General features: G+C 32.6%; 1 protein-coding gene across 4 annotated transcripts in view; it reads left to right on the forward strand.

Annotated features, from left to right (window-relative positions):
• Positions 1-25892, forward strand: part of LOC106626842 (serine-rich adhesin for platelets) — a 139799-nt gene that overhangs the window by 48092 nt on the left and 65815 nt on the right. For 3 of the 4 annotated variants that reach the window (XM_014246699.3, XM_036374796.2, XM_036374797.2), the window contains exon 3: positions 21900-22159. In XM_014246699.3, the coding sequence (XP_014102174.2) occupies positions 21910-22159 (250 nt within the window). In that variant the 5' untranslated portion in view covers positions 21900-21909. Of the gene's footprint in view, positions 1-3081; positions 3252-21899; positions 22160-25892 lie in introns of those variants that run through there. The other variant, XM_036374795.2, reaches the window with a different exon arrangement.

The raw sequence follows: 25892 nt of genomic DNA on the forward strand, positions 1-25892 counted from the left end.
CCTAAAACAAACTCAAAAACTCAAGATTATTTAAAAAATCTTCAATATTTCTATTCAATCCAATTGAAGCGCAATTTTGTTTTATTGAACTGTAATTTTGTCAATAATAAAATTTGAACGCAAAACAATAGTTGTTTTCGAGAAAGTATTCGCTACAAAAAAAAAACACTCAAAATCAAACAAAATGTTTAAAACACTTTAGTATTTTATTTCAACCCAATTAAACTTCGCTTTCTAAGTATATTTTAACTCAACAAAAATATACTCCAACTCAAAAAAGTTACTCGAGACCGCTTTAAAATTACATCTCAATCCAATTAAATAAGAATTTTGCTATAAACTAAAAATATTATTTGCCGTCGGGAAATTATTCGCTCTAAAAGGCTCAAAAAATACTAAAAATAAATCTATATATTTTGAACACAATTAAAGAACTAATTTGCTTGATTGATTAATTTATAATAAATTTTAAACTCGAAGCTTTTTAAACTTTCAAAGCTTTCAAAATATATATTCGGTTTAAAAAAACACTCAAACTTAAATGAATTCTTTAATATTTCATTTTAAGCCAATTAAAGAGCAAATTCACTGTATTAAATTTTTATTAATATTAACCATTGAATTCAAAGTTTTCTACACTTTTAAAATATATTTTCATTCCAAAGAAGCACTTACACTCAAAAAAAATATTGAAAGCTGATGTAAAATTCTTTTTTCAATCCAATTTAACAACATATTCCCTGTCTCCAACTCTCATTTTATTATTCTAAGCCTAAATCTTTCTGTGTCTCAAGAATCCTCCCACTTCAGTAAAGCATTCAAATATAGAAAAAAATAAAAAACTCAACTAAAGAGCATACAACAACTAAAAATACCGCTAAAACTTGCTCTTAGCTTATTTCTCTTATCGCATGCGCACACTTTCGTCCTTTATTTGAGTGGCCCACCCTCATACACCTCTCGTTGACCTTGAATATGTTGATGTGTTGCTCTTTTACATGCACCTTGCATGTGTAATTGTTTTTTTTTTTTTTGTTTTTTTGTAACTGCCCTACATTACGACCCTCATCCTAGCCGAATCATATTCAGTCACTGCCGGCAACATGAACTCCCCCAACGCGCACAGCATCCCTTGTGCATTGCGAGCAGCTTGCCGAGTGAGATGTATGAGTAGTTTTTAAAATAATAATTGCGCTCGTTTTTGCTACGTTCCCAACTTTACTTCACTTTCGCCATCCTTGGTGAGCTAACTGGTTCAGTTGCTTGTTCTTTATTATTGTTGGTTTGTTTATTTGCTTGCTTGTCTGTTGCTTTTGCTGTAATTGTCGTGCAGTAATTGAGTCAGTGTATCAGTGGATCAGCAGCAATCCTCGTTGGCATTCCAAATTTCGCCTTCGTTTGTGACAGGTGTCCGTAGCCAACAGTTGGCTGAACGGAAATTATACTTTTTTCTGTTTGTTTATTGTGTTTGAGATATATAGGCGCTGCGCTTTAGCGTGGCGGCTGCTGTTGCAAGGCCATTTGAACGTGAAATTCTAGAAAATTTGACGAATTTGCTTATAAAGTGAATGGAATTGCATACGAGTTGCTCTGTGTGTGAGTTCACGAAAATTTATTATGAGTGATGCCGTTAATGGAACATTAAATGTAATGGAGTGCTAATTGATGCGGTGATTGTTAGATGACGTATACGACAAGGTGACTATTGTAAGGAGGATATAGAGTTGAAAAGTGAAGAATATTGGTTATATTAATATGGTACAATAAATAAATAATAATACAATTATTAAATTTAATAAAATATGAATAATAAAATTAGTAACTGAAATGAAATAAATTTATTCTAAAAATTAAAGTAAATAAAAAAATTTAAGTACAAAAATCAAGAAATTAAAAAAATAATTAATTAAAAAATGAAAATGTACACAAATGCAAAAATAATCAACCATAATTAATTTAGGTATCAAAAAGTTAAAATTCAAAATGTAATTCAAACTATATAAATTTAATTGAACAGAAATGAACTTAATTGAATTTATGTATTAATTTTAAGGAGAAAATCGAAATATAAAATAAATTTAAAGAAAGCAAAAAAAAGTTAACTTCGGCTGCAAAATTAACAAGGTTGTAAACTAAATTATTGTACTAAATCTAATGAAATCAACTAACCATTTCAGTAATTTCAAATAATTGAATTAAATTAAACAATTAATTTATCGTAAATGAATTTAGTTTTATTTTTTTAAAAGGAGTGGCATGAAATTATTTATGTGGCAACATTTTACAAAATCATGCCAATTGAGTCAAATAAATTTGTGACACAATTTTTGGCTATATCAAAAAAAAAATTTGAATTCAATGATCGATTTCTAACTGTTTAACTTTAATTAAATGAAATAACTAAATTAGCTCTCGCTTAAATGATATTTGCAATGTAAATTGTATACGTTCAGTGGAGCTCAATTAAGGTTTTAATTGAGAATTTAAGCCTTTTATGTGACGTAGTATGAGGCTATATTTTGTTTTGTTTAATTATGATAATTGTTTTCGACTTTAAATTTAATTTAAACTAAATAAATAGATCTAAATTGAGTTAATTGGACTAGATTGGTGCGGAAATGAATTCAATTAGTTAAAAATAAATATGAAATTAAATTAAACAAGTTAATAACGTAATTGTATGTAAATTTATTTTTAATTACTGCAAATGAAATCCTTTTTAATTTGTTTGTGCGAAAAACTAGTTTTTAATTTTAATAAATTTTTTTTTTAATTTTAATAAATACATTTTTTTTGAATAATTTTTTATTTTAGTAAATCATATTCTTAACAAGTTTAAATAAGTAATGCATTAAAATATTTTAAATAAAATAATGGAAAAACAAATTTTTTTTAAATATTATTAAAATCAATTTTAAAGAAAAATTAAAATAAAAATTTTAACTCAGCAAGAATTTATTTTGCGGCAACAACTTCAACGTATTGTTGCTACGTGGTTTTGCCTAAAAATGTGACAATAGAAATAGCAAATTCATTAATGATGACGACAAACCGACGTCAACATCAAGCACCCAAATAAAAACAAAAAAAATTGAAATGTTATTGATTTGTCATTTTGGCGGCAAAGCGAAGCGACCACGCTCAGCCGCCGCAGCCGTGGATAGCAGCGACAGCGAGACGGAGCTGTCGGAATATGTTGCCAACGGTGTTAATGCAAATGTCATTCACGGCGCCATTACAAGTGAACAGCGGTAAATATGCAATGCTCGTACATACTTATAGACATATGCAAATACATATGTTTTTATATGTCTCTACATCTATATGAAGCTTTCATTGAAATACTTATTTTTATTGCCCTTCGAATTGTAATTCACTTTTGTTTGTGCGCTCGGCTTATCTCCGTAACAAAAGCGCAGTTATTTGCATTTGTTGCTGCTATTTTTTCTATTAGTAATTGCAGTTGGTTGTTGACGGAATTATGCACGTTCATACATACACACGTACACACATATAAAGTCATCGTAGACGTCATTACGCTTGCAAATGACCTTGACTTACTTTATGGGCGTCTGCTGGGGGAAAAAACAACCGTTAAATATGATGAGTTTTGAGCTTTATTGCGATTTGCAGTTTCACGTTTGAAGTTTGTAAAAGTAATGCAATGTGACATTGAATTCAAAGCGCAAATGCAATTATAAGATGACTAAAAACAACTAACGATTTTGTTGGATATACAATATTTTTGATCACAACTATGTGGAAAATTCGCGATTTTGAAATATAAGTCTGACTGAAAACATTTGTTATTACATTTATACATTTTGGTATATTTTTCGTAATTTATTCTGTATCTTAGCAATACTCTATGCTTTACATAATACTTAATCTTCTATCTTTTATTTTATATATGCAAAATCATAATTTTATGTATTATTTCATATATGTAGATATTATTTCATAGCTCCACTTATACATATCTGAACACATTACCTTATTAATTACTTTATGAATTACTTTAGTATTTAACTTAACCTACTTTTGATATTTTATCCATTACTTTAATATATCATAACTCCCCTTATACATATCTTAATGCATTACCTTGCCCATTACGTTATGAATTACTTTATACATTACCTTAATTCTTATTATATTTATACATTCCATAATTTATCCATTAATTTCATGCATCATAACTTCTCCTATACATGTCTGAACTCATTACATTATGAATTACTTTATACATTACATTAGTACTTAACCAACTTTCAATATTTTATCCATTACTTTCATTTAATCATCTCAAATCGATTCATTAGACGTCATTATCTAATATTTTTTACATAAATTTTGATCGATTACTTTATGCATTAACTTAAAAATTACTTTCAGCATTACCTTTTCACTACACTTACTCTTTTTTATAATTTCTTCATTACTTTCTTTTAACTAATTCATAAAAACTTCTCAGTCAGCATTATCTTATACATTTTATTTAATATATTTTGATTCATTACCTTATTAATTACTTGCAGCCATACCTTAATATTATATACTCTTCTTTAATGACTTTTCCATTAATTTAGTCAAACATTGTATTGTAACACAATTAGAGAACTACTTTATAAATTTATAAATACAACATGTTTACTTTCCGCATTACTGTATGATTATAATTATTTTTCTTTCGTGATTTTGTCATTATGTACTTTACTATATTATGTAATTATATTGATATTATTTAATAAGTAATCTAATTTATTGAAGTAATTGTTCTGTAATGCATTACCTAGTACACCATCTTTTACATTGATTTATATTTATTTATTTTGTCATTATGTACTTTACTTTATATTGTAATTATATTGATATTATTTAATAAGTAATCTTATTTATTAAAGTAATTGTTCTGTAATGCATTACTTAATACACCATCTTTTACATTGATTTAAATATAAAATCTTCATATATTACCTCACAAAGTAATCATTATTTTAATTTCAATTACTATATATTTGATATTTTTAAATAATTTGACCATGATATGACCTTTTATCTTCCACTCTGCCCCTAAGATGCACTTTTGTTTCTATTACTTGTAAATAAGATACAGCGACGTTATCGTTCGGAATAATCATCATCACATACCTTGTGCATATTAATTGGAAATATACGAGAAAAATAATTGCGAGAGATTAAGATTAATTTCAATGAATTGGAAAATAGATGAGCTTCAATTTCAGCATTTCATAGCTGAATAGTTGCTAGCTTTTTTATTATATAATTATTTTATAAATATTATATATATAGATATGTACATGTACATATGTATATGGCTGTATTTAAAGAGGGTTTTATTATTAAAAGGCGCAAGCGAAATTGTCAAGCTTTTTCAATTTTAATTTTATTCACTGTTTTTTATTTTGCTTAAAACCTTTTAAAACTTTTAAAACAAAATTAATTAATTTTAAAAAAAAAATTTTTAATTTGGTTTTTTATTACTTTTTGCAGTTTTTTTTTGTTTATTATTTATTTCTTCATTTCTTGTTTCTATTTTTGTAAATTCTTATTTTTGATTTAAAAAAAATTTTTTTTTAACATTTTAAAATATTTTTATTATTATTTGAAATATTTTTAAAATAATTTTTCACAAAATAAAAATAATACCGACTACCGCTATTTTTTGCCCATCATTTGATACATTTGACGGTTTCATAAATAATATGCCAAAAATCGGTGAGCGGAAAATTGAAAACTACTCGTTTGAAAAGTTTTTTAATTACAATTACATGTAGTCACAAATACTTACATACATATGGTGTATAACTGCTATGAATACATATATGTACAATACATATACACATATAACTGTAATTTTCATCTCGGCGATATTAATATTCAATTTCAATTATTTCTTTAGAATTTCAATGTGCACAAGCGCTTGGAAAATTTAAAAACGCAATTTGTTGTTGCAGTGAAAAAAATTAATTTGTTGACTACATGTCAGATATTCATATATATATATATATATACAAGAGCGGTTCTATAAGTACTTCGACTATGAAACAGACAAAAAAAGTTTAGAAAAACACTCACCCAATTTTAGGGAAGACATAACACTCAACCCCGTTCATGTTGAATCACCTCATTTCTTATTTCATTTATATGTAAATATGTGTGTGTGTGTATATATATAATTATCTACGTATGCATTGAGGAAGAGAAAAACTTGCATTTTCAATTTATATCGACCTATTTTTTGTAGTTGCACGCACACAACACTTGTTGCGGAAAGTGATTATGGTGGCAGTAGTGCTGAAAAAAAGCAACAACAACAACAAATTATAAGCGAGAAAAAAGTTATGCGTTGAAGCAAAAGGTTTTGTCGTGACAAGTGAAGCATAAATTAAAAACAAAAAAGTAAGAATTGCACGCATAAAAATTACGAAGAACAAATGCCGACGGGCAAAAGGGCGTACACACGAGTACACATACGTATGCAAAAACTGCGTGCAACAAAGTGTATAATGCAAAAGTAAAGCAAAATAGTGTTATGGTGCCATAAAAATAGTAATAATGCAAACAGCAACAACAACAGTAGCTACAAAGCGAAATTAGTGCAAGGAACAACAACAACTGCTATGTGATAGGTGCTGAAAAAATAAAACCAAAACAATTGCGCTTTGGTGACTATGTTTTCCTTGCTGTGGTGTCACATTGTTATTGTTGTTGTTGTTGCTGTTATACGAAAACACTGCAAATCGAAAGAAGTCATCAAGAGGAGTCAGCCAGCCAACCAGCCAGCAAGCAAGCAAAAACAACGATAAACAATGCAATGGGAATGAGTGATTAGAGCTTGCTTGTGCGGAAATAACAACAAAAATAAGTATAGCAACAACAACAAATATTACAAAACAACAATAGCGAGTGACGACAATTAAAATACACGACTTAGCCACGAACAACAATAAAAACCAACGTCAACAATAATGAGAACGCTGGGTGCAGCAACAACAACAATACATATATAGTTGTTGTAGCCGCATGCATACATAAGCGCGCTGCGCACTTTCAGATGCTTTGAAATTCATGCAACATAAATACAAAACCCGCGCCACATTGACACAAATGTGGCAGCTACCTGCGCTTGGATGTATGTATGCATAAGCATGTGTGAATGTCTGTTTGTGTGCGGTTTAATCTCTGTATTGTGGGTGGCGGTTGCTGGTGGCTGGTAATCTTGCCACCACAGACACCACAATATTTTAATTATTCTTCATGCAAGTGTTGCTGCCGGTTGCATTGTTATTGTTGAACTTTTTTGTCATTTTTTGTTGTTGTTTTTCTTCCTCTTTTATTTGCTTACATTGTTATTGCGCACAATTGCTGCGTAAACATAAACTTTCCAGGCAAGTTTTTTCTGCTTTTTTTTTTGTTGGTGGCTGGCAAAAATCTCTGCTGTGTCTAGAGGAAGAGGAGCGAGCTGCCGAAAATAAGACAACAAACGAGTTAACAGTAAACAAACACAACAACAATACACACCAACTAACTTTTGTTGGCAAACGTAATAAAATTAATTAGTTCGTAAACAAGTTGGAAAACGAGCAACAAAAGCATAAACAAAGGGGCAGAGTGTTAATGAGGGAATGAAGGGCTTGGAAATACAAAAAAAAGCCTAAAATTTGGGTCGCGCCGAAGCTATATAAGCTTCACAGATAAAAAAGATTTCAAAAAAAATGTCTTCAGAGAAAACTTGTACCGTTGCCTTGTATAATAAACCTACGCAAAATTTCTTGAAGATATCTCGTCGAATGAGAAAGATTTTCATACAAGCACTTTATTCTGCTCCTTAAATTTGTAAGCTAGCTATATGCTAAAGTGGTCCGATATTGGCAGTTTCGACAAATTAGCATCTTCTTTGGTAGAGAGGGACATGTGCAAAGTTTCAGATCGATATCTCAAAAGCTGAAGAACTACTGACTGTTAAACTTCTGGGCAGGCTAGAATTAAAAATGGCGCTCAAAAGTATGCTACGTTTAATTTTTTGTGTCTCTAAAACATTATTTCCATTGTCAACTATTAATTGTGCGAAAAATGCTAACAATTTTAATGATTTGAAACAGTAATGCTAAGCAAAATTCGTTAAAGTTTTAGGTTTTATGGCCCCAAGTATAGACTTATGTTTTGAAGTTTCAACAAATGTTTTGAAAAGGTTTAACGCTTGAAAACTATATATTAAAATTTTTAAAATTAAAATAATTTACGTGTTTCGATAATTATAGAGGTGAAGTCATGCGAAAATGTTCAATTTGATTGTTCAAAAATATAGTAAAGTCGTTTTCAAAAATGTAGTTTCCAAGCAATCTCGTCTATATTTGTTGATTATAGAGCTCGTTGGTGATAAGTGCAGTTTGGAAACAATTTTGTATTCTCTCAAAAGTTGAAGTCAGCTTAATTATTTTTTATAAAAATTAAATTATTGAAAATTTAATTATTTTTTATAAAAATAGTATATAAATTTTTTTTTCATAAAAAAATGTATGTATATAACATTTTAAATTAGATTAAAAAAGTTTTTAATTTCCATTTTAGTGTAAAAATTATGAAAAAAATGTTTTAAATTCCATATTCATAAAAATTTCGCTTCAAAATTCAATTCCAGTCTGATTTATTATTAGTTACTCATACGCGCTGACGCACCACTATTGTAAAAACTATGCAATGTTATCTAACTACGCGAACAACAAAGCTTTGGGCAGAGAATGTTGAAGAGTAGAGAAGGAGCAAATGTTAGCAGTACCAGAGAATGTTGAAGAGTAGAGAAGGAGCAAATGTTAGCAGTACTAAAATGTTAATTACGATGGAGGAACATCGAAAACGCGCCAGTTGGAAAATAAAATTTCACCACAACTATCAGGGTACGAAACGAACTACACCACTCTATAAGCAAAATGTATACACATACATATGCACAGATGTTCTTTGATATGCGCATAAACAAAAATTGAAATAATAAAAACGAAAGTAATTGACCTCCGACAAGAAAATATAAATAATGAGGGAAATAATACTAAAATAGAATTCAAATATCATTTAATAAAAAAGAGTTATAAAAATAAAAAATAGTATAATATATAAATATATGATAGGATTTGAACTTAGGCAAAACATTTCATTGCAATAAGGAAGTGTGCTATACAACCAGCACCACAGATCATATTAGAACATATTTGTCTAATCTGTGAACTCAAACAGCTATTGTTGTTTACTTGCTTCAATGTTCATATGTCTATATGTAAATATTCTTGAAATTGCCTTCCTTCATTCGCATGTCCAAATATATTTGCATATATGTACACATATGTACATATGTATGTCCCTCAATATGTCTTTCGCAAAAAATCAAACATTCGCGCAAGTGACAAAAAAACGTAGACGCACCAGCATCGGCCAATAATATTCAAGCGAACTCGCGGCATATTTTCTAAGTATTTTACATTACAACGACAACAAATTCATTCATAAGGAACGTGCGCGGCTTCAAAGCAAAGTGCGCTCGTTCATAACTCTGCGCCGCGTTATATTTTCTGTGCGCCTGGTAAACCACATTTGGTTTTCATATAGAATTCCTATCGCAAATGCGCGATATGAATGAAATTGAATTTGAATGTCTTCAGTAAAATTGAAGAATCAGCAAAATTTCAATTTTACAATTTGTATCACTGAAAATCCTACCATCCCCCTCGCGTTTGTATGTTGCCCACAAGCTGCTTCCTCACAACATTTGCTAAAAATCAGAAATTGAAGAATTTGTCTGATGTTCACTTCAAAAAGGAGAATTGGCAACATGACCTCTTAGCGAGTTTAAATAATATTTATATTTTTGCATATTATTCACTATATATGGCATTAAATTAAAAAAATTATATAAAATTGACATGTTTATGAAATCATTAACTACTTCTATATACTCTAAGCACACTGCATATAGTACTTTTATATGTTTACTTATTATCATTATTTCATAGTTTGTCGATTTAGCCCATTTTATCTAAATACGACGCTATGAAAATGCAGCCCAATCGGTAATCGCAATATTTCAAAAGAACATAAGTCAATTTTCAACAGCAAAAAGAACAAACGAGACAACATAGCCGATCGACATTGTAGTAAAATTGTCGATTGAAACAAATTTTGTCAACTCCGCGACGATGCGCAAAATTTGGCGTCAATATGTATGCGAGCTCGTTTGTATGTATGTATATAAATATGTATGTTTGTCGGCAAAGTCGTCATTTGGTTTTTTTCAACAACACAATGTCCGCGCGAACTCGCCGTTATTTCGTTGGCTTGCCACCATGCACATAGGCGTGTCAAGTGAGGGCTCATAATATATTGATATGTTGCTTAATTTGTATTGAAAAGTACTGATGCATTTATGAATTATTTTCGTAATATAATATATATTATATATATATATATATATACCAATAAATTCATACCTATAATCGTTTTCAAACTGAATTCGATAAATAAAATATATATCTGAAATAATTATGTGGCGGTGCGCCCCAATCCCTCCTTGCCTGCGATCGTTCAACTCGCAAAAAGCAAAAAGCGTAGACAAAAGTCATTGCTTGTGCGGGGCAAGAAGAAGCAAGCATCAGCGTACGTGTATTTAAGAATGTATGTGTGATTATCACATTTGTGTAAATACGCATAATAAGGAAATATTCAATAAACCTAAACATATGAACATATTATATTTTCCTGATATATTTTAAATATCTCAGGAAGTAAAATATGCTCTTAAAGTAATTGAATTATGATATGCTTAGATTCCAATTAATAAAATAAAAAAATTAAATAAAATTCGTTTTAGGATTCGAACGTATAGGCTCGTATTCGGATTGTGCTTAACCCCTTCCCGCTTACGACCTAAGCCACCACAAAAGTGGAAGCGTGGCCGCTTAGCCACCGTTTTATTATTATCATTTGTTTAATAAGTATATTGCTTACGCAACGCACATACATAAGTTAGAAAACTAGCTTATTAAATGTTTATTTTATTATGAATTCTGGGGTTTTTACCGGTAATACAGATTTTTAATTCAAAAGGTTTTTCATAATTATAAATTTGTCATATCATAGAAATTGAAAACATAAATCTAAATAGGTATGCGCAACGATTTTTCATATAGGAATATTCGTTGTGTCTATTTATAGCATTTCGCATATTGTGTGGTGTATTTTTCTTTTTCGAAGTTATATTTTTCGATGTTCCTTCATGTGGAACTACAAATTAGTACTCAAAAAGTTTTCATTTAACATTTGCTCCTTCTCTACTCTTCAACATTCTCTGCTCTGGCAGTACTAAAATGTTAATTACGATGGAGGAACATCGAAAACGCGCCAGTTGGAAAATAAAATTTCACCACAACTATCAGGGTACGAAACGAACTACACCACTCTATAAGCAAAATGTATACACATACATATGCACAGATGTTCTTTGATATGCGCATAAACAAAAATTGAAATAATAAAAACGAAAGTAATTGACCTCCGACAAGAAAATATAAATAATGAGGGAAATAATACTAAAATAGAATTCAAATATCATTTAATAAAAAAGAGTTATAAAAATAAAAAATAGTATAATATATAAATATATGATAGGATTTGAACTTAGGCAAAACATTTCATTGCAATAAGGAAGTGTGCTATACAACCAGCACCACAGATCATATTAGAACATATTTGTCTAATCTGTGAACTCAAACAGCTATTGTTGTTTACTTGCTTCAATGTTCATATGTCTATATGTAAATATTCTTGAAATTGCCTTCCTTCATTCGCATGTCCAAATATATTTGCATATATGTACACATATGTACATATGTATGTCCCTCAATATGTCTTTCGCAAAAAATCAAACATTCGCGCAAGTGACAAAAAAACGTAGACGCACCAGCATCGGCCAATAATATTCAAGCGAACTCGCGGCATATTTTCTAAGTATTTTACATTACAACGACAACAAATTCATTCATAAGGAACGTGCGCGGCTTCAAAGCAAAGTGCGCTCGTTCATAACTCTGCGCCGCGTTATATTTTCTGTGCGCCTGGTAAACCACATTTGGTTTTCATATAGAATTCCTATCGCAAATGCGCGATATGAATGAAATTGAATTTGAATGTCTTCAGTAAAATTGAAGAATCAGCAAAATTTCAATTTTACAATTTGTATCACTGAAAATCCTACCATCCCCCTCGCGTTTGTATGTTGCCCACAAGCTGCTTCCTCACAACATTTGCTAAAAATCAGAAATTGAAGAATTTGTCTGATGTTCACTTCAAAAAGGAGAATTGGCAACATGACCTCTTAGCGAGTTTAAATAATATTTATATTTTTGCATATTATTCACTATATATGGCATTAAATTAAAAAAATTATATAAAATTGACATGTTTATGAAATCATTAACTACTTCTATATACTCTAAGCACACTGCATATAGTACTTTTATATGTTTACTTATTATCATTATTTCATAGTTTGTCGATTTAGCCCATTTTATCTAAATACGACGCTATGAAAATGCAGCCCAATCGGTAATCGCAATATTTCAAAAGAACATAAGTCAATTTTCAACAGCAAAAAGAACAAACGAGACAACATAGCCGATCGACATTGTAGTAAAATTGTCGATTGAAACAAATTTTGTCAACTCCGCGACGATGCGCAAAATTTGGCGTCAATATGTATGCGAGCTCGTTTGTATGTATGTATATAAATATGTATGTTTGTCGGCAAAGTCGTCATTTGGTTTTTTTCAACAACACAATGTCCGCGCGAACTCGCCGTTATTTCGTTGGCTTGCCACCATGCACATAGGCGTGTCAAGTGAGGGCTCATAATATATTGATATGTTGCTTAATTTGTATTGAAAAGTACTGATGCATTTATGAATTATTTTCGTAATATAATATATATTATATATATATATATATATACCAATAAATTCATACCTATAATCGTTTTCAAACTGAATTCGATAAATAAAATATATATCTGAAATAATTATGTGGCGGTGCGCCCCAATCCCTCCTTGCCTGCGATCGTTCAACTCGCAAAAAGCAAAAAGCGTAGACAAAAGTCATTGCTTGTGCGGGGCAAGAAGAAGCAAGCATCAGCGTACGTGTATTTAAGAATGTATGTGTGATTATCACATTTGTGTAAATACGCATAATAAGGAAATATTCAATAAACCTAAACATATGAACATATTATATTTTCCTGATATATTTTAAATATCTCAGGAAGTAAAATATGCTCTTAAAGTAATTGAATTATGATATGCTTAGATTCCAATTAATAAAATAAAAAAATTAAATAAAATTCGTTTTAGGATTCGAACGTATAGGCTCGTATTCGGATTGTGCTTAACCCCTTCCCGCTTACGACCTAAGCCACCACAAAAGTGGAAGCGTGGCCGCTTAGCCACCGTTTTATTATTATCATTTGTTTAATAAGTATATTGCTTACGCAACGCACATACATAAGTTAGAAAACTAGCTTATTAAATGTTTATTTTATTATGAATTCTGGGGTTTTTACCGGTAATACAGATTTTTAATTCAAAAGGTTTTTCATAATTATAAATTTGTCATATCATAGAAATTGAAAACATAAATCTAAATAGGTATGCGCAACGATTTTTCATATAGGAATATTCGTTGTGTCTATTTATAGCATTTCGCATATTGTGTGGTGTATTTTTCTTTTTCGAAGTTATATTTTTCGATGTTCCTTCATGTGGAACTACAAATTAGTACTCAAAAAGTTTTCATTTAACATTTGCTCCTTCTCTACTCTTCAACATTCTCTGCCTTTGCTTAGTTGCTACTTCGAAGAACTAGTGTTAACTGTTAAAAAAATGTTGCATGGTTTTAGGCGCCCATATATTTCTTATACATAAACATTGTCACTGTGTGTTAGCCAGCACTGTATGTCGTGAAATATTGATGAATGAGTTCGAAAACCTACAGAATAACGGAACATCAAATATTTTAAATTTAAATAATAATATAACAAGCGATTTATTATGTAATTATGTAACATATTTATAATATGTGAAAATCACAAATTTTCTCTTATTTACAATATAAGACTTTTTATTCAACTTTCAATTACTTGGAGAAATTAAAATTTTAAAATCAAAATTTTGGGATCCCGAAAATTTTCGGGTTTAAATAAAGAAAACTTTCTATATTAAATTCTCATTACTTTGACAAATTGGATTTATAAAATCAGAATTTCGGGATTTCGAAAATATTTGGGTTAAAAGTATTGCATAATAACGTTACTTTATATTATTATGTATTAACTTTTATGTTTGTGTTAAAACGAAATTAAAATTAATTGTTTGAAATTGGTATAAAATGGCTTCCGGCTCGGATAAATCGTAATCCCGAAATTTCGGGATTAAGAATATGATGCTTGAACAGTAGTAAATATTTTAAGAGTAATTAAATTAAATTGGTATTTACTGAACTCAGGCACGGGATCCCGAAATGTTGATCCCGAAATTTTGAAATTAGTGAAATGAAACTTGAACAGTAGCAGAGAATGTTGAAGAGTAGAGAAGGAGCAAATGTTAAATGAAAACTTTTTGAGTACTAATTTGTAGTTCCACATGAAGGAACATCGAAAAATATAACTTCGAAAAAGAAAAATACACCACACAATATGCGAAATGCTATAAATAGACACAACGAATATTCCTATATGAAAAATCGTTGCGCATACCTATTTAGATTTATGTTTTCAATTTCTATGATATGACAAATTTATAATTATGAAAAACCTTTTGAATTAAAAATCTGTATTACCGGTAAAAACCCCAGAATTCATAATAAAATAAACATTTAATAAGCTAGTTTTCTAACTTATGTATGTGCGTTGCGTAAGCAATATACTTATTAAACAAATGATAATAATAAAACGGTGGCTAAGCGGCCACGCTTCCACTTTTGTGGTGGCTTAGGTCGTAAGCGGGAAGGGGTTAAGCACAATCCGAATACGAGCCTATACGTTCGAATCCTAAAACGAATTTTATTTAATTTTTTTATTTTATTAATTGGAATCTAAGCATATCATAATTCAATTACTTTAAGAGCATATTTTACTTCCTGAGATATTTAAAATATATCAGGAAAATATAATATGTTCATATGTTTAGGTTTATTGAATATTTCCTTATTATGCGTATTTACACAAATGTGATAATCACACATACATTCTTAAATACACGTACGCTGATGCTTGCTTCTTCTTGCCCCGCACAAGCAATGACTTTTGTCTACGCTTTTTGCTTTTTGCGAGTTGAACGATCGCAGGCAAGGAGGGATTGGGGCGCACCGCCACATAATTATTTCAGATATATATTTTATTTATCGAATTCAGTTTGAAAACGATTATAGGTATGAATTTATTGGTATATATATATATATATATAATATATATTATATTACGAAAATAATTCATAAATGCATCAGTACTTTTCAATACAAATTAAGCAACATATCAATATATTATGAGCCCTCACTTGACACGCCTATGTGCATGGTGGCAAGCCAACGAAATAACGGCGAGTTCGCGCGGACATTGTGTTGTTGAAAAAAACCAAATGACGACTTTGCCGACAAACATACATATTTATATACATACATACAAACGAGCTCGCATACATATTGACGCCAAATTTTGCGCATCGTCGCGGAGTTGACAAAATTTGTTTCAATCGACAATTTTACTACAATGTCGATCGGCTATGTTGTCTCGTTTGTTCTTTTTGCTGTTGAAAATTGACTTATGTTCTTTTGAAATATTGCGATTACCGATTGGGCTGCATTTTCATAGCGTCGTATTTAGATAAAATGGGCTAAATCGACAAACTATGAAATAATGATAATAAGTAAACATATAAAAGTACTATATGCAGTGTGCTTAGAGTATATAGAAGTAGTTAATGATTTCATAAACATGTCAATTTTATATAATTTTTTTAATTTAATGCCATATATAGTGAATAATATGCAAAAATATAAATATTATTTAAACTCGCTAAGAGGTCATGTTGCCAATTCTCCTTTTTGAAGTGAACATCAGACAAATTCTTCAATTTCTGATTTTTAGCAAATGTTGTGAGGAAGCAGCTTGTGGGCAACATACAAACGCGAGGGGGATGGTAGGATTTTCAGTGATACAAATTGTAAAATTGAAATTTTGCTGATTCTTCAATTTTACTGAAGACATTCAAATTCAATTTCATTCATATCGCGCATTTGCGATAGGAATTCTATATGAAAACCAAATGTGGTTTACCAGGCGCACAGAAAATATAACGCGGCGCAGAGTTATGAACGAGCGCACTTTGCTTTGAAGCCGCGCACGTTCCTTATGAATGAATTTGTTGTCGTTGTAATGTAAAATACTTAGAAAATATGCCGCGAGTTCGCTTGAATATTATTGGCCGATGCTGGTGCGTCTACGTTTTTTTGTCACTTGCGCGAATGTTTGATTTTTTGCGAAAGACATATTGAGGGACATACATATGTACATATGTGTACATATATGCAAATATATTTGGACATGCGAATGAAGGAAGGCAATTTCAAGAATATTTACATATAGACATATGAACATTGAAGCAAGTAAACAACAATAGCTGTTTGAGTTCACAGATTAGACAAATATGTTCTAATATGATCTGTGGTGCTGGTTGTATAGCACACTTCCTTATTGCAATGAAATGTTTTGCCTAAGTTCAAATCCTATCATATATTTATATATTATACTATTTTTTATTTTTATAACTCTTTTTTATTAAATGATATTTGAATTCTATTTTAGTATTATTTCCCTCATTATTTATATTTTCTTGTCGGAGGTCAATTACTTTCGTTTTTATTATTTCAATTTTTGTTTATGCGCATATCAAAGAACATCTGTGCATATGTATGTGTATACATTTTGCTTATAGAGTGGTGTAGTTCGTTTCGTACCCTGATAGTTGTGGTGAAATTTTATTTTCCAACTGGCGCGTTTTCGATGTTCCTCCATCGTAATTAACATTTTAGTACTGCTAACATTTGCTCCTTCTCTATTCATTTACGTTCTCTGACAGTAGTAAATAAACTAAAATGGGTTTTTAAATTGGTAAACATGTTCGTGATCCCGAAATTTCGGGATTTAAAATATTGAAGCTTGAACAGGAGTAGATATTTAATTTCTGTGGGCTTATTGCAGCTAGAAGTTCAGTATTACTATTTATTTGTAGTCCGTGACACAGTATACTTGTATGTATGGACATATGTATGATACATGACGATGTATGATACATACATATGTACTTGTGTATTTATGTACATTGTAGTTTTGACATATTTTTGCAATGGTACCATGCTAATAAATGAGTTGTCGTCTAGGGACAACAAATATAAGTCCATAAGAATGTTTTATTTTTTTTTAACTTTTTTTTAAATAATACAAAGTAAACTCTTACACATTTACACACATATACTCAAAATAGCAAGTGGAGCAACGCATAAAATCTTACAAAGTGAACTTTGTGCATATTTCTCCACAGTTGTTGGCGTTGCTTGTGCCACAATGGATTTGCAGTGGCGCCAATTGCAACAACAACTTACAGCGCACAGCCAAATCAGACTCTCGCCACTGTTGAAGAAGTAAAGAAATATGCATAATTTTATATGTACATACACACATTTCTATATATGTATATTTAAGTAAATATTAAATATTTTTGTGCGCAGCTGTACATATTTACTTGCAGCAGCCAGTGTTGAACTCAACAAAATGTTAATGTTTACTTGCTTTTGTTGCTTTTCAAGTGAAAACTCAGCTCCGTATAGGTAAATAAGTCTACATATTTGTATACGTATTTATGTGTGTGTGTGTGCCACATTGTTGTAAACTTCCCCCATTCGCTGCAATGTCAATGCAATCGCTTAATAAACCGTTGATTCGTATAAATTTCAATTTCAATTCATTTCGCCATGACATTGCCACAATGACAACCGAGACGCGACCGAGACAATTAACTGTCAGCACTTAACAGCACTTTTATACAAGAAAAAAAAAAAAACCGAAATGCAGATAAGTGTTGCATAGGCCCAACTGCAAACAACAGCAACAATAACACTTGCCACACAGTGAAATAGTAGACATATTTGGGGACAGTCAACCGGCAGAGGCTGGGGCAGTTGCTAGTTGATTAATTAATTAATAAAAAGCGCCAAGTTGCACGCTCATCAACGCCACATGCACCCATAAAAACATACCTATATTTACGGGTTAGTAGGCGGAGTGCGCGCTGAGCGATGTCTGCATGCCACACTCGTTGGTGTAACGGTCGTTTTGTGAATGTTTTTTCATATGCATGTGTGTGTGTAAGTGTGAGTGCCTGGCTGATGAAAATTGGATCAGCAAGTTCGAAATGGGCTCGACCATTCTCATGGGTGTCTGAGCGTCCACACAATATATATGTACATGTATATGGAGAGGGCGACAGACGGATATCAACTCAGAGTAGAAGTGTCAATCTTTCAGTAGTCTTCGTTGGAAATTCGAAACAAGAGCTCGCCTATGGCATATTGCACATAACCTAATCAAGTTGCAAGCGTCGGAGATACAGTATACACCACACTATCCATAAGAATGCCTGCTTTTCGCTTTAATCCAGTTCGAGAGAAATATAAAAGAGCGGATGCAGCTTATAACCCATTTTTCAAACTAGTTTTGCAGGGCAAGTAGAATCATAAATACTTCGGACGCCTAAGTAGGCAGCTTTTCCAACCTTCTGTAACTAAAAGTCGTAATTATTTTTTAATCATCGCACCATTGAAGCCGAGATCTGAATATTGTCTACCCCCGTGTTCAAGATCATATAGTAAGTCTTCAGATCACTGAAACTGAAATAGTTGAAATATGGAACTGTCGAGCCGTAAGGAAAACTCCGCAAATATGACAGCTCCGTCTAAGCTCCCAATGGCTTGTAACTATTATACTGCGTCAAACGATTTTATGCTACGAGATTTATAATGTTGGATAACTTGTCAAAAATGAGTAGGCTTCATTTTAGTCCGTGTGTGTCCCGCAATCAAATATCAATGTATTGTAATATTCCTCGGATAGTTAAGTTAAGATAGAAAATATTTCGGACTAACTTTACGTTGAGTTTCAGGTCAGTTCGAGCAGATATACAAAATAATGAGTACGCTACGTCTAAGCTGTTGTCTTTATTGCTTGTTTCAGGCCTTCAAAGCCGTATCTGTCAGAACTGCCGGATTGACGTCAACTGTTTATATGTGTGTTAATGGCGCATGTTACTCTCAGACCACATCTAGGTATGTGCCCTCAATTCGTTTAGTAACATTCTCATTTATTTATGGTACAGTGTGGTATTTGTGTCAGCCCCATGTCCAATACATAAGATGACATCACTTTCATCTAATACACAACCACATTTCCGTGGCACAGCGACTAATTTATACATTTGCAAATTGACATTTTCTGACGACTGCAAACAAGCTTCAATGTTTACACACGTCTCTAAGTGTGTTTGCATCGTGTATGCGGAATGTCCTTTGTGCCGCCCGCTGACTTGCGCTCGACTTTGCTGCGGCGCTTTGTTGCGTTTTGATACGGTACTTCGGTCGCATTTTCGCTACACGCGCGAATTAATTCACTTCTGCTAATTAACCCAATATGTCAAACATAGCGAATTTCACCACACCACTCCAACCACCACCTACCACTTGTCAACATCATCAACTTATTTGACATACATATATAAAATGTGCCCTAAACCACCAGTGTTTACTCAACTGCTTTGTATGTGAATATGTTTGTTTTACACACATGAGTTCCAACTCATCCAACGATACTTTCACCAAAGCGAAATTAAATGCTGCAAAAGTTGTTGGAATTTTTCTGCTTAGAGTAATTCGAAGCGTTCACCGTTAGACTCTCTACTCAACTCTGCTCCCCTTCATGACCTCTTCGCGACCTTCGCTCGCATCTCGCCTTACATTCGTCTATAATTCATCTCAGGCATGCGTTTAGATACAACATTAAAGGATGTTCGGTCGTGCCATGTGTCAATCTTTAATTGCTCCGCACACATACAGCTACATACAAATTATCTACATAAATGTATTTCGTAATTTGCAAAGCCAGCGAATGCCAACGGAGCGGAAATGTTAATTGAAGGATAATTTAGTTGGCATCAAATACGCATAAGCATATGACGAACTTCTTGGCGCTCAAAGTGAAGCGCGGGGTGTTCTCAAGTGTGCGATATTAATTGCGCATAAATGTTGGCTTTTCTTTACGGGCGTCGAGGCGTGGCCGGCAGATGAAAGTGCAAAGTTTCAATTTAATTCGAAACGTTAATTATGAAATGAGCAGCAAGGAAGAAGTGACAAAGGGATATAATAGAGAGATGTATTAGATTAAAGAAAGATGTATTGTAGATCTGGGTCCTGTCGACAGTTTCGAATTTCAGCTTTGCGAAATGAAGTGCGGTTACGTCGTAATGTATGCAGTTATGTTGGATTAAGTACCAGTTAGCTAGGTCCAACATATTTTTTAGACAGTTAGTACAAGTTCTGTATGGTAAGATTATATTTAGTTAATATCAAAAGAATCCTCAATATTTATAGAAAGAAAAAGTTTCTTTGAATAAAATGCATTAGTATTTCGCAACCTGGTTCCGCTTTGTTAAAGTCAGCGTTGAACTATCCATGCTGCTCGACACATATTCTGCGAAAGCACAAATTTCACACCATCCTTCTTAAAAAACTACCAATAAGATTACTATTTAGTAGTAGAGACCTCAGGTTTCCTAAAAATACAGCAGATCTTACGGAATAGAGTTATTAAAGATTATAGCTATATGTATTATATATAATACATACCAGCGAAGGCTACATAGGACCTCTGTATGTTCTATGTATCTCGACGAGGATTCTGCTCTTTTATCTCTCCACAAATATTGTTGCTTTGAGGCCTCTAGTGGATTAGATTAAATCAAATACCTGTCATCTATATGAGATCTGTATCTCAATGAGGTTTACGGAGGTTTATTCGTCTACAAATATTGTCCATTTGAAGTGTCTACTGATCAGATTAATTCAGACACCTTACTCGGCATACAACCGGAGCCTAGCACAACTCGAAAACTTTATAGTACAGCTCTGAATACAGAGTGCTATATTGGGTCTGCAACTTAGGCTTCCACGCCCGTTTTGATGAAAACTTTTCATCACATTCACTATATGCTTGCTTAATGTGAACAATGGGTGGTGAGATGAAATTCCGTATACCGGCTATAGAAAGGATAACTGGAAGTTCTGCACGAAGTTAACATTTACATCCAAAAGTTCGTAAATAATCTCCAGTTTAACATCAAGTCTTCGGTGAAGAGGCGATATGTCGCAAGTTCTCATAAAATCGTTTTCCCAAGTTTTCCACACAAGGTCTTGCTTTTGATTGATCAGTTTGTATGGCAGCTATATCACATATCTCAAAAACTGATGGGCTCCTTTATTCAAGAAAATTCAAAGCTTAATGTTTTTAATGCTAACTTTTATATATAAATTTAATTATCAAAATGAGGGCTCCTTTATTCCAGATCAGCTCATAAACGATTAGTTCTCCGCCTGTATAATGCCAGAAACCTTACGTTTTTTAAGTTTTTCGAGTTCCAATTTCTCGATCGTGATTTGGAGTTCAAACATTTCATATATATTTTTAAACTACTGACTTATATATCTTTATAATAATTGTTCTTATTCTTCTCTTGCAGACGCCACAGCATGTCCGCCAGTCTAATGTCATGTGTTCGGGAGAACTCCCCACCGTTAGATATTGTGGATGGAGCTAACTGTAGTAGTACAACGGGTCCAATGTCATTGCCCGATTGTCATATGACTACAATGTCGACAGCTAAACAACAACAACAACAACTCACATCAACACCACTATCAGCGCCAAAAATGAATGAGAGTAGTAGCAACGGTGGTGGCGGCGCAGGTGGAGGAGGTGATGGAACAACACAAACTACTGGTGAGTAATTAAAGCAAAGCTGTTATATTTTAAAGAAAAAAGTGTAAAAAATAACTCAGTATATTTGGAGAAAGTTTCTAGTTTTAATATAAATTTTATTTGGTCCAAAAATACATTCCTTAAACACCCCTGTCATTTTACATTATATCAGAAATTTTTATTCCGACACTTTCAGCTACTGCTCCCCTACAGCTTTTCACATCTTAAATACAAGTCTCAAAGTTGCCTCCAGTTAGCTGCCATCTCGTCCTCTCAGCCTCCAGCCATCTATTGGTCGATTCTGTTTGTAGATTCCATTTGTCAACGGCTCAATACGTGTCGCTGTCAAATGTCGTTGACACACCGTTAAGCAGCCAGCCTATCATAGTCTTGTTTGTAAATATGCCATCGGTGAGCTTGCGTGTGAAGTGCGAATGCTCTGCGAAAGGCCGAGGAAAGTGTGTACTTGTAAAGTGCCGCTCATTGGTAATGTGCTGCAATTGCTGGTAATGAAGATTGAAAGGAAGCCTAATAAGTGATATAGACAGTTTTATTGGCGTTAATTCAAATGGAAGACGAGGGAAGTAGAAACTGTGGCGTCAATGTATGAGAGAGTTTAAAGTGCATATGGAAATATGTAATGGCAATTGTCTTGAGATTAAATGACTTTGAAATGGTTTCGCATAAAACAGCAATACAATTTCTTTAAATGCTGCTTCTAATAAGATTACTGACCGAATTCGAAAACATACAGGAGATGTACAGATGTACTTAATGTGATGGAGGAGGCTTGCTAAAACTTAAAAGTTCTCAAAAGTTTCATAAAGCGCTTAGAATAGAATAAATTGAGATTTGTACTGCAAGCTGAGGTCTATTGTGCTCTCCTCTCTAACACACGTATTCACATAAGTCCAGCACTTTGATGCATTCCAGAATCCTACTGGGCGCTATTGAGTCAATGTGTGTGCCTTCGGATATGTAGTTCCAGGAGACTTGTTCTTGCGTCTCCAGACAGCTGTGCAATCTAGAAGCAGTGGTTCTACAGTTTCCGGCTCTTTCTTAAAGCCCTTTTTTCAAGTATGACACAAGATCTGTTCGATGTTTTGACAATTCGAGCGCAGCATCTCTGCCTAAAAGTCTTGGCGTTTTGTTAAATATTCTTATTTCCACACCCTTAACTAAATAAGTATTTTGTAGATAATGTACTCAGCTTTTAAGCACATTCACCGACTAAAATAACCTTCAAGACTTTTTTTTACTAAATATTACCACGTAGAGCTTGTTATTTGGAACAATATCACGACACCTACCTAAACCACTGGTATTATACCATAAGTTTGCTGTGAAGACCTATTTCTATAGTAAAAATTATTCGACCAAATTTTTCGTTTATTTATACGATGAAATTTTAGTTATGATACTTAACTACTATATAGTTGTGGTCATATATGATCAGGGGGCATACTTTTATTGGTCTGTATTTATACCGAATGTCGTTCCTTCAATCAGTTTTATCAAAAACTTTCAATAAAATTTTGGTTTTGTTTCAAGCGAAAAAAAAAAAATTAAATTCTAACGGCAACATGTTTATTTGGTTGCAAAAGTCTTAAACTTCAACTCTTCACAGTTTCCTTCGTTTTCAAGCTCTTTGCGTCACTAGGTTCCTAGTCTAATATATGTAGGCACAATTATGTTACGTATACGCCACCACATACATATTTACATATAAATATTATTTTTTTTAGTTTGTATTTATTTTTCATAATTTATGTATCCTTTTGTTACTTCAAAAGCTTATGAAAACAAGCGCCTGGGAATTGAAAATCATATGTAGCGGTTCAAAGCAAAGACTACAACTAAAAATAACACAAATATGCATATGTTTATTTGATAATTTCCTCTTTTCTACGAAAACATATGCGAGAAGCAAATATATAATAAAACAAAACAAATTTTTAAACGAAATTCGAAATTAAATTTACTTGGGAGAGCAGTTGGTACATATAATTTTTTTTAAAGTTATATCCTGAATAGAATATATTAAGTGTGCTAAGAAGTTTGTAACACCGAGAAGGAGATGTCGGAGACTCCATAAAATATGTATATAAAAGTTCAACGTCGCTGAGTCGATTTAGCCATCATCCGTCTGCTCGTCTGTCTGTTTATACACGAGCTAGTCTCTCAGTTTTTGCGGTATCAATCTGAAAATTTGCACACATTCTTTTCTCATCAAGAAGCTGCTCATTTGTCGGAGCTGCTGATATCGAACCACCATAGCCTATAGCTGCCATACAAATTGAACGTGCTTAGTCAAGTCCTTGTATGGGAAACTTTTTTAATTGACGAGATATCTACACGAAACTTGGCTTAAATTATTTTCCAAGGCAACGCTACAATTTCCGAACATATTGTTCAGTTCGGACCACTATAGGGTATAGCTGCCATACAAACTGATCGATCAAAAGCAAGATAGCGAACTTTTTATACCATTATATGCTTTAAAAATGCACCTGTGAAGGTTATTACAGTTTCAGTAGAGCCAAAGTAATAATATTTTTGCTGTTACTTTATTTTTGAAATTTTTTTTGGTACATTTTGCAACGTCATCCCTTTCTGATTTTCTCTGGGCTCTGCTGCTACTATCTGCCACTAAAAGTGAAATGCCAAGCAGACAAGCAGTCAAGCAGACGGACAGACAGACAGTCAGAAAGTGGAAAAGTGAAATGAGATAACATTTATAATATCAGCAAACAGCTGCGGTGAAAGCGAACCGTTCGTTTGCTCAGAGCAAGAATAAAACTTTTGCACTCAAACACACACACACACACATTTAGATGATAACAGTGTCGGCGTATGTACTCGTAACGGTCTAGGCGCCTCTGAGCACGGCTATAATTGCATATCATCAGCATATCGCTGGCTTATCAAGCGAAAAGTCAATAAACCCCAGCAGACGTGCGAACGGACGGACAAACGGACGTGGTAGAGTGATCAAAGAAATATTTGCTTTTGTGTATATATGTGTGTGTGTGTGCATATTTATTGGAGTCTAAGTGTAACTGCGTCGCACCAATAACCCTGAAGGAATTGTCTTCGAGTTCATTTTGCGGTGGGTGTGGTTACGATTGCTCTGGCTATGGCGCTGCGTAAAAGAAATTGTGGCAATAAAAACTGCAAAACAAAAAAATAATAATTAAATAAAAAAAATATAAGGTTGACTCGAGTCAGTCATTCATGTGAAAAACTCTGCGTTTATGGTGCTATACTTTCAGTTACATTCTGCGGTTTACAAATTTTCCCTTTCCGACGCTTGTGTAGAAAGTAAATCGTTGTCTCGTGTGATTTTTATCACCAACTGTTTTATTGTTGGGAATTGATTTGGTAGTTCACGACGTTATAAATAGAAATAAATATTGGTTATAGTTGCCGAAGAATGCGTTAATTGTATTTAATGGAATCTCGAATGGCTGGAGGTGAGAATAATGCGGAAAATGAAGAAATATATTAGAGTGGGGCATAGCACAGAGAAGTAGAGTTGTAGAGGGATATTTCTCTCCTTGTGGTTATTTAGTTACTGAAAAGAGGGTAGACGAGTACCAAATTCTGTACAACGACAGTTGAAAAGATAGCGCAGAGCTCAGTACCTCAGTTTACGGTAGCATCTGAGAGCGCGAAAATAGTGTAAACTTTAGCGAATGGACTCGTTCGGTTAGATCTGGAGTTTGAACTTTAAATAATAGTTTTGTTAGTCCGC

Source organism: Bactrocera oleae, chromosome 4 (assembly GCF_042242935.1).
Source record: "Bactrocera oleae isolate idBacOlea1 chromosome 4, idBacOlea1, whole genome shotgun sequence".
NCBI lineage: Eukaryota > Metazoa > Arthropoda > Insecta > Diptera > Tephritidae > Bactrocera > Bactrocera oleae.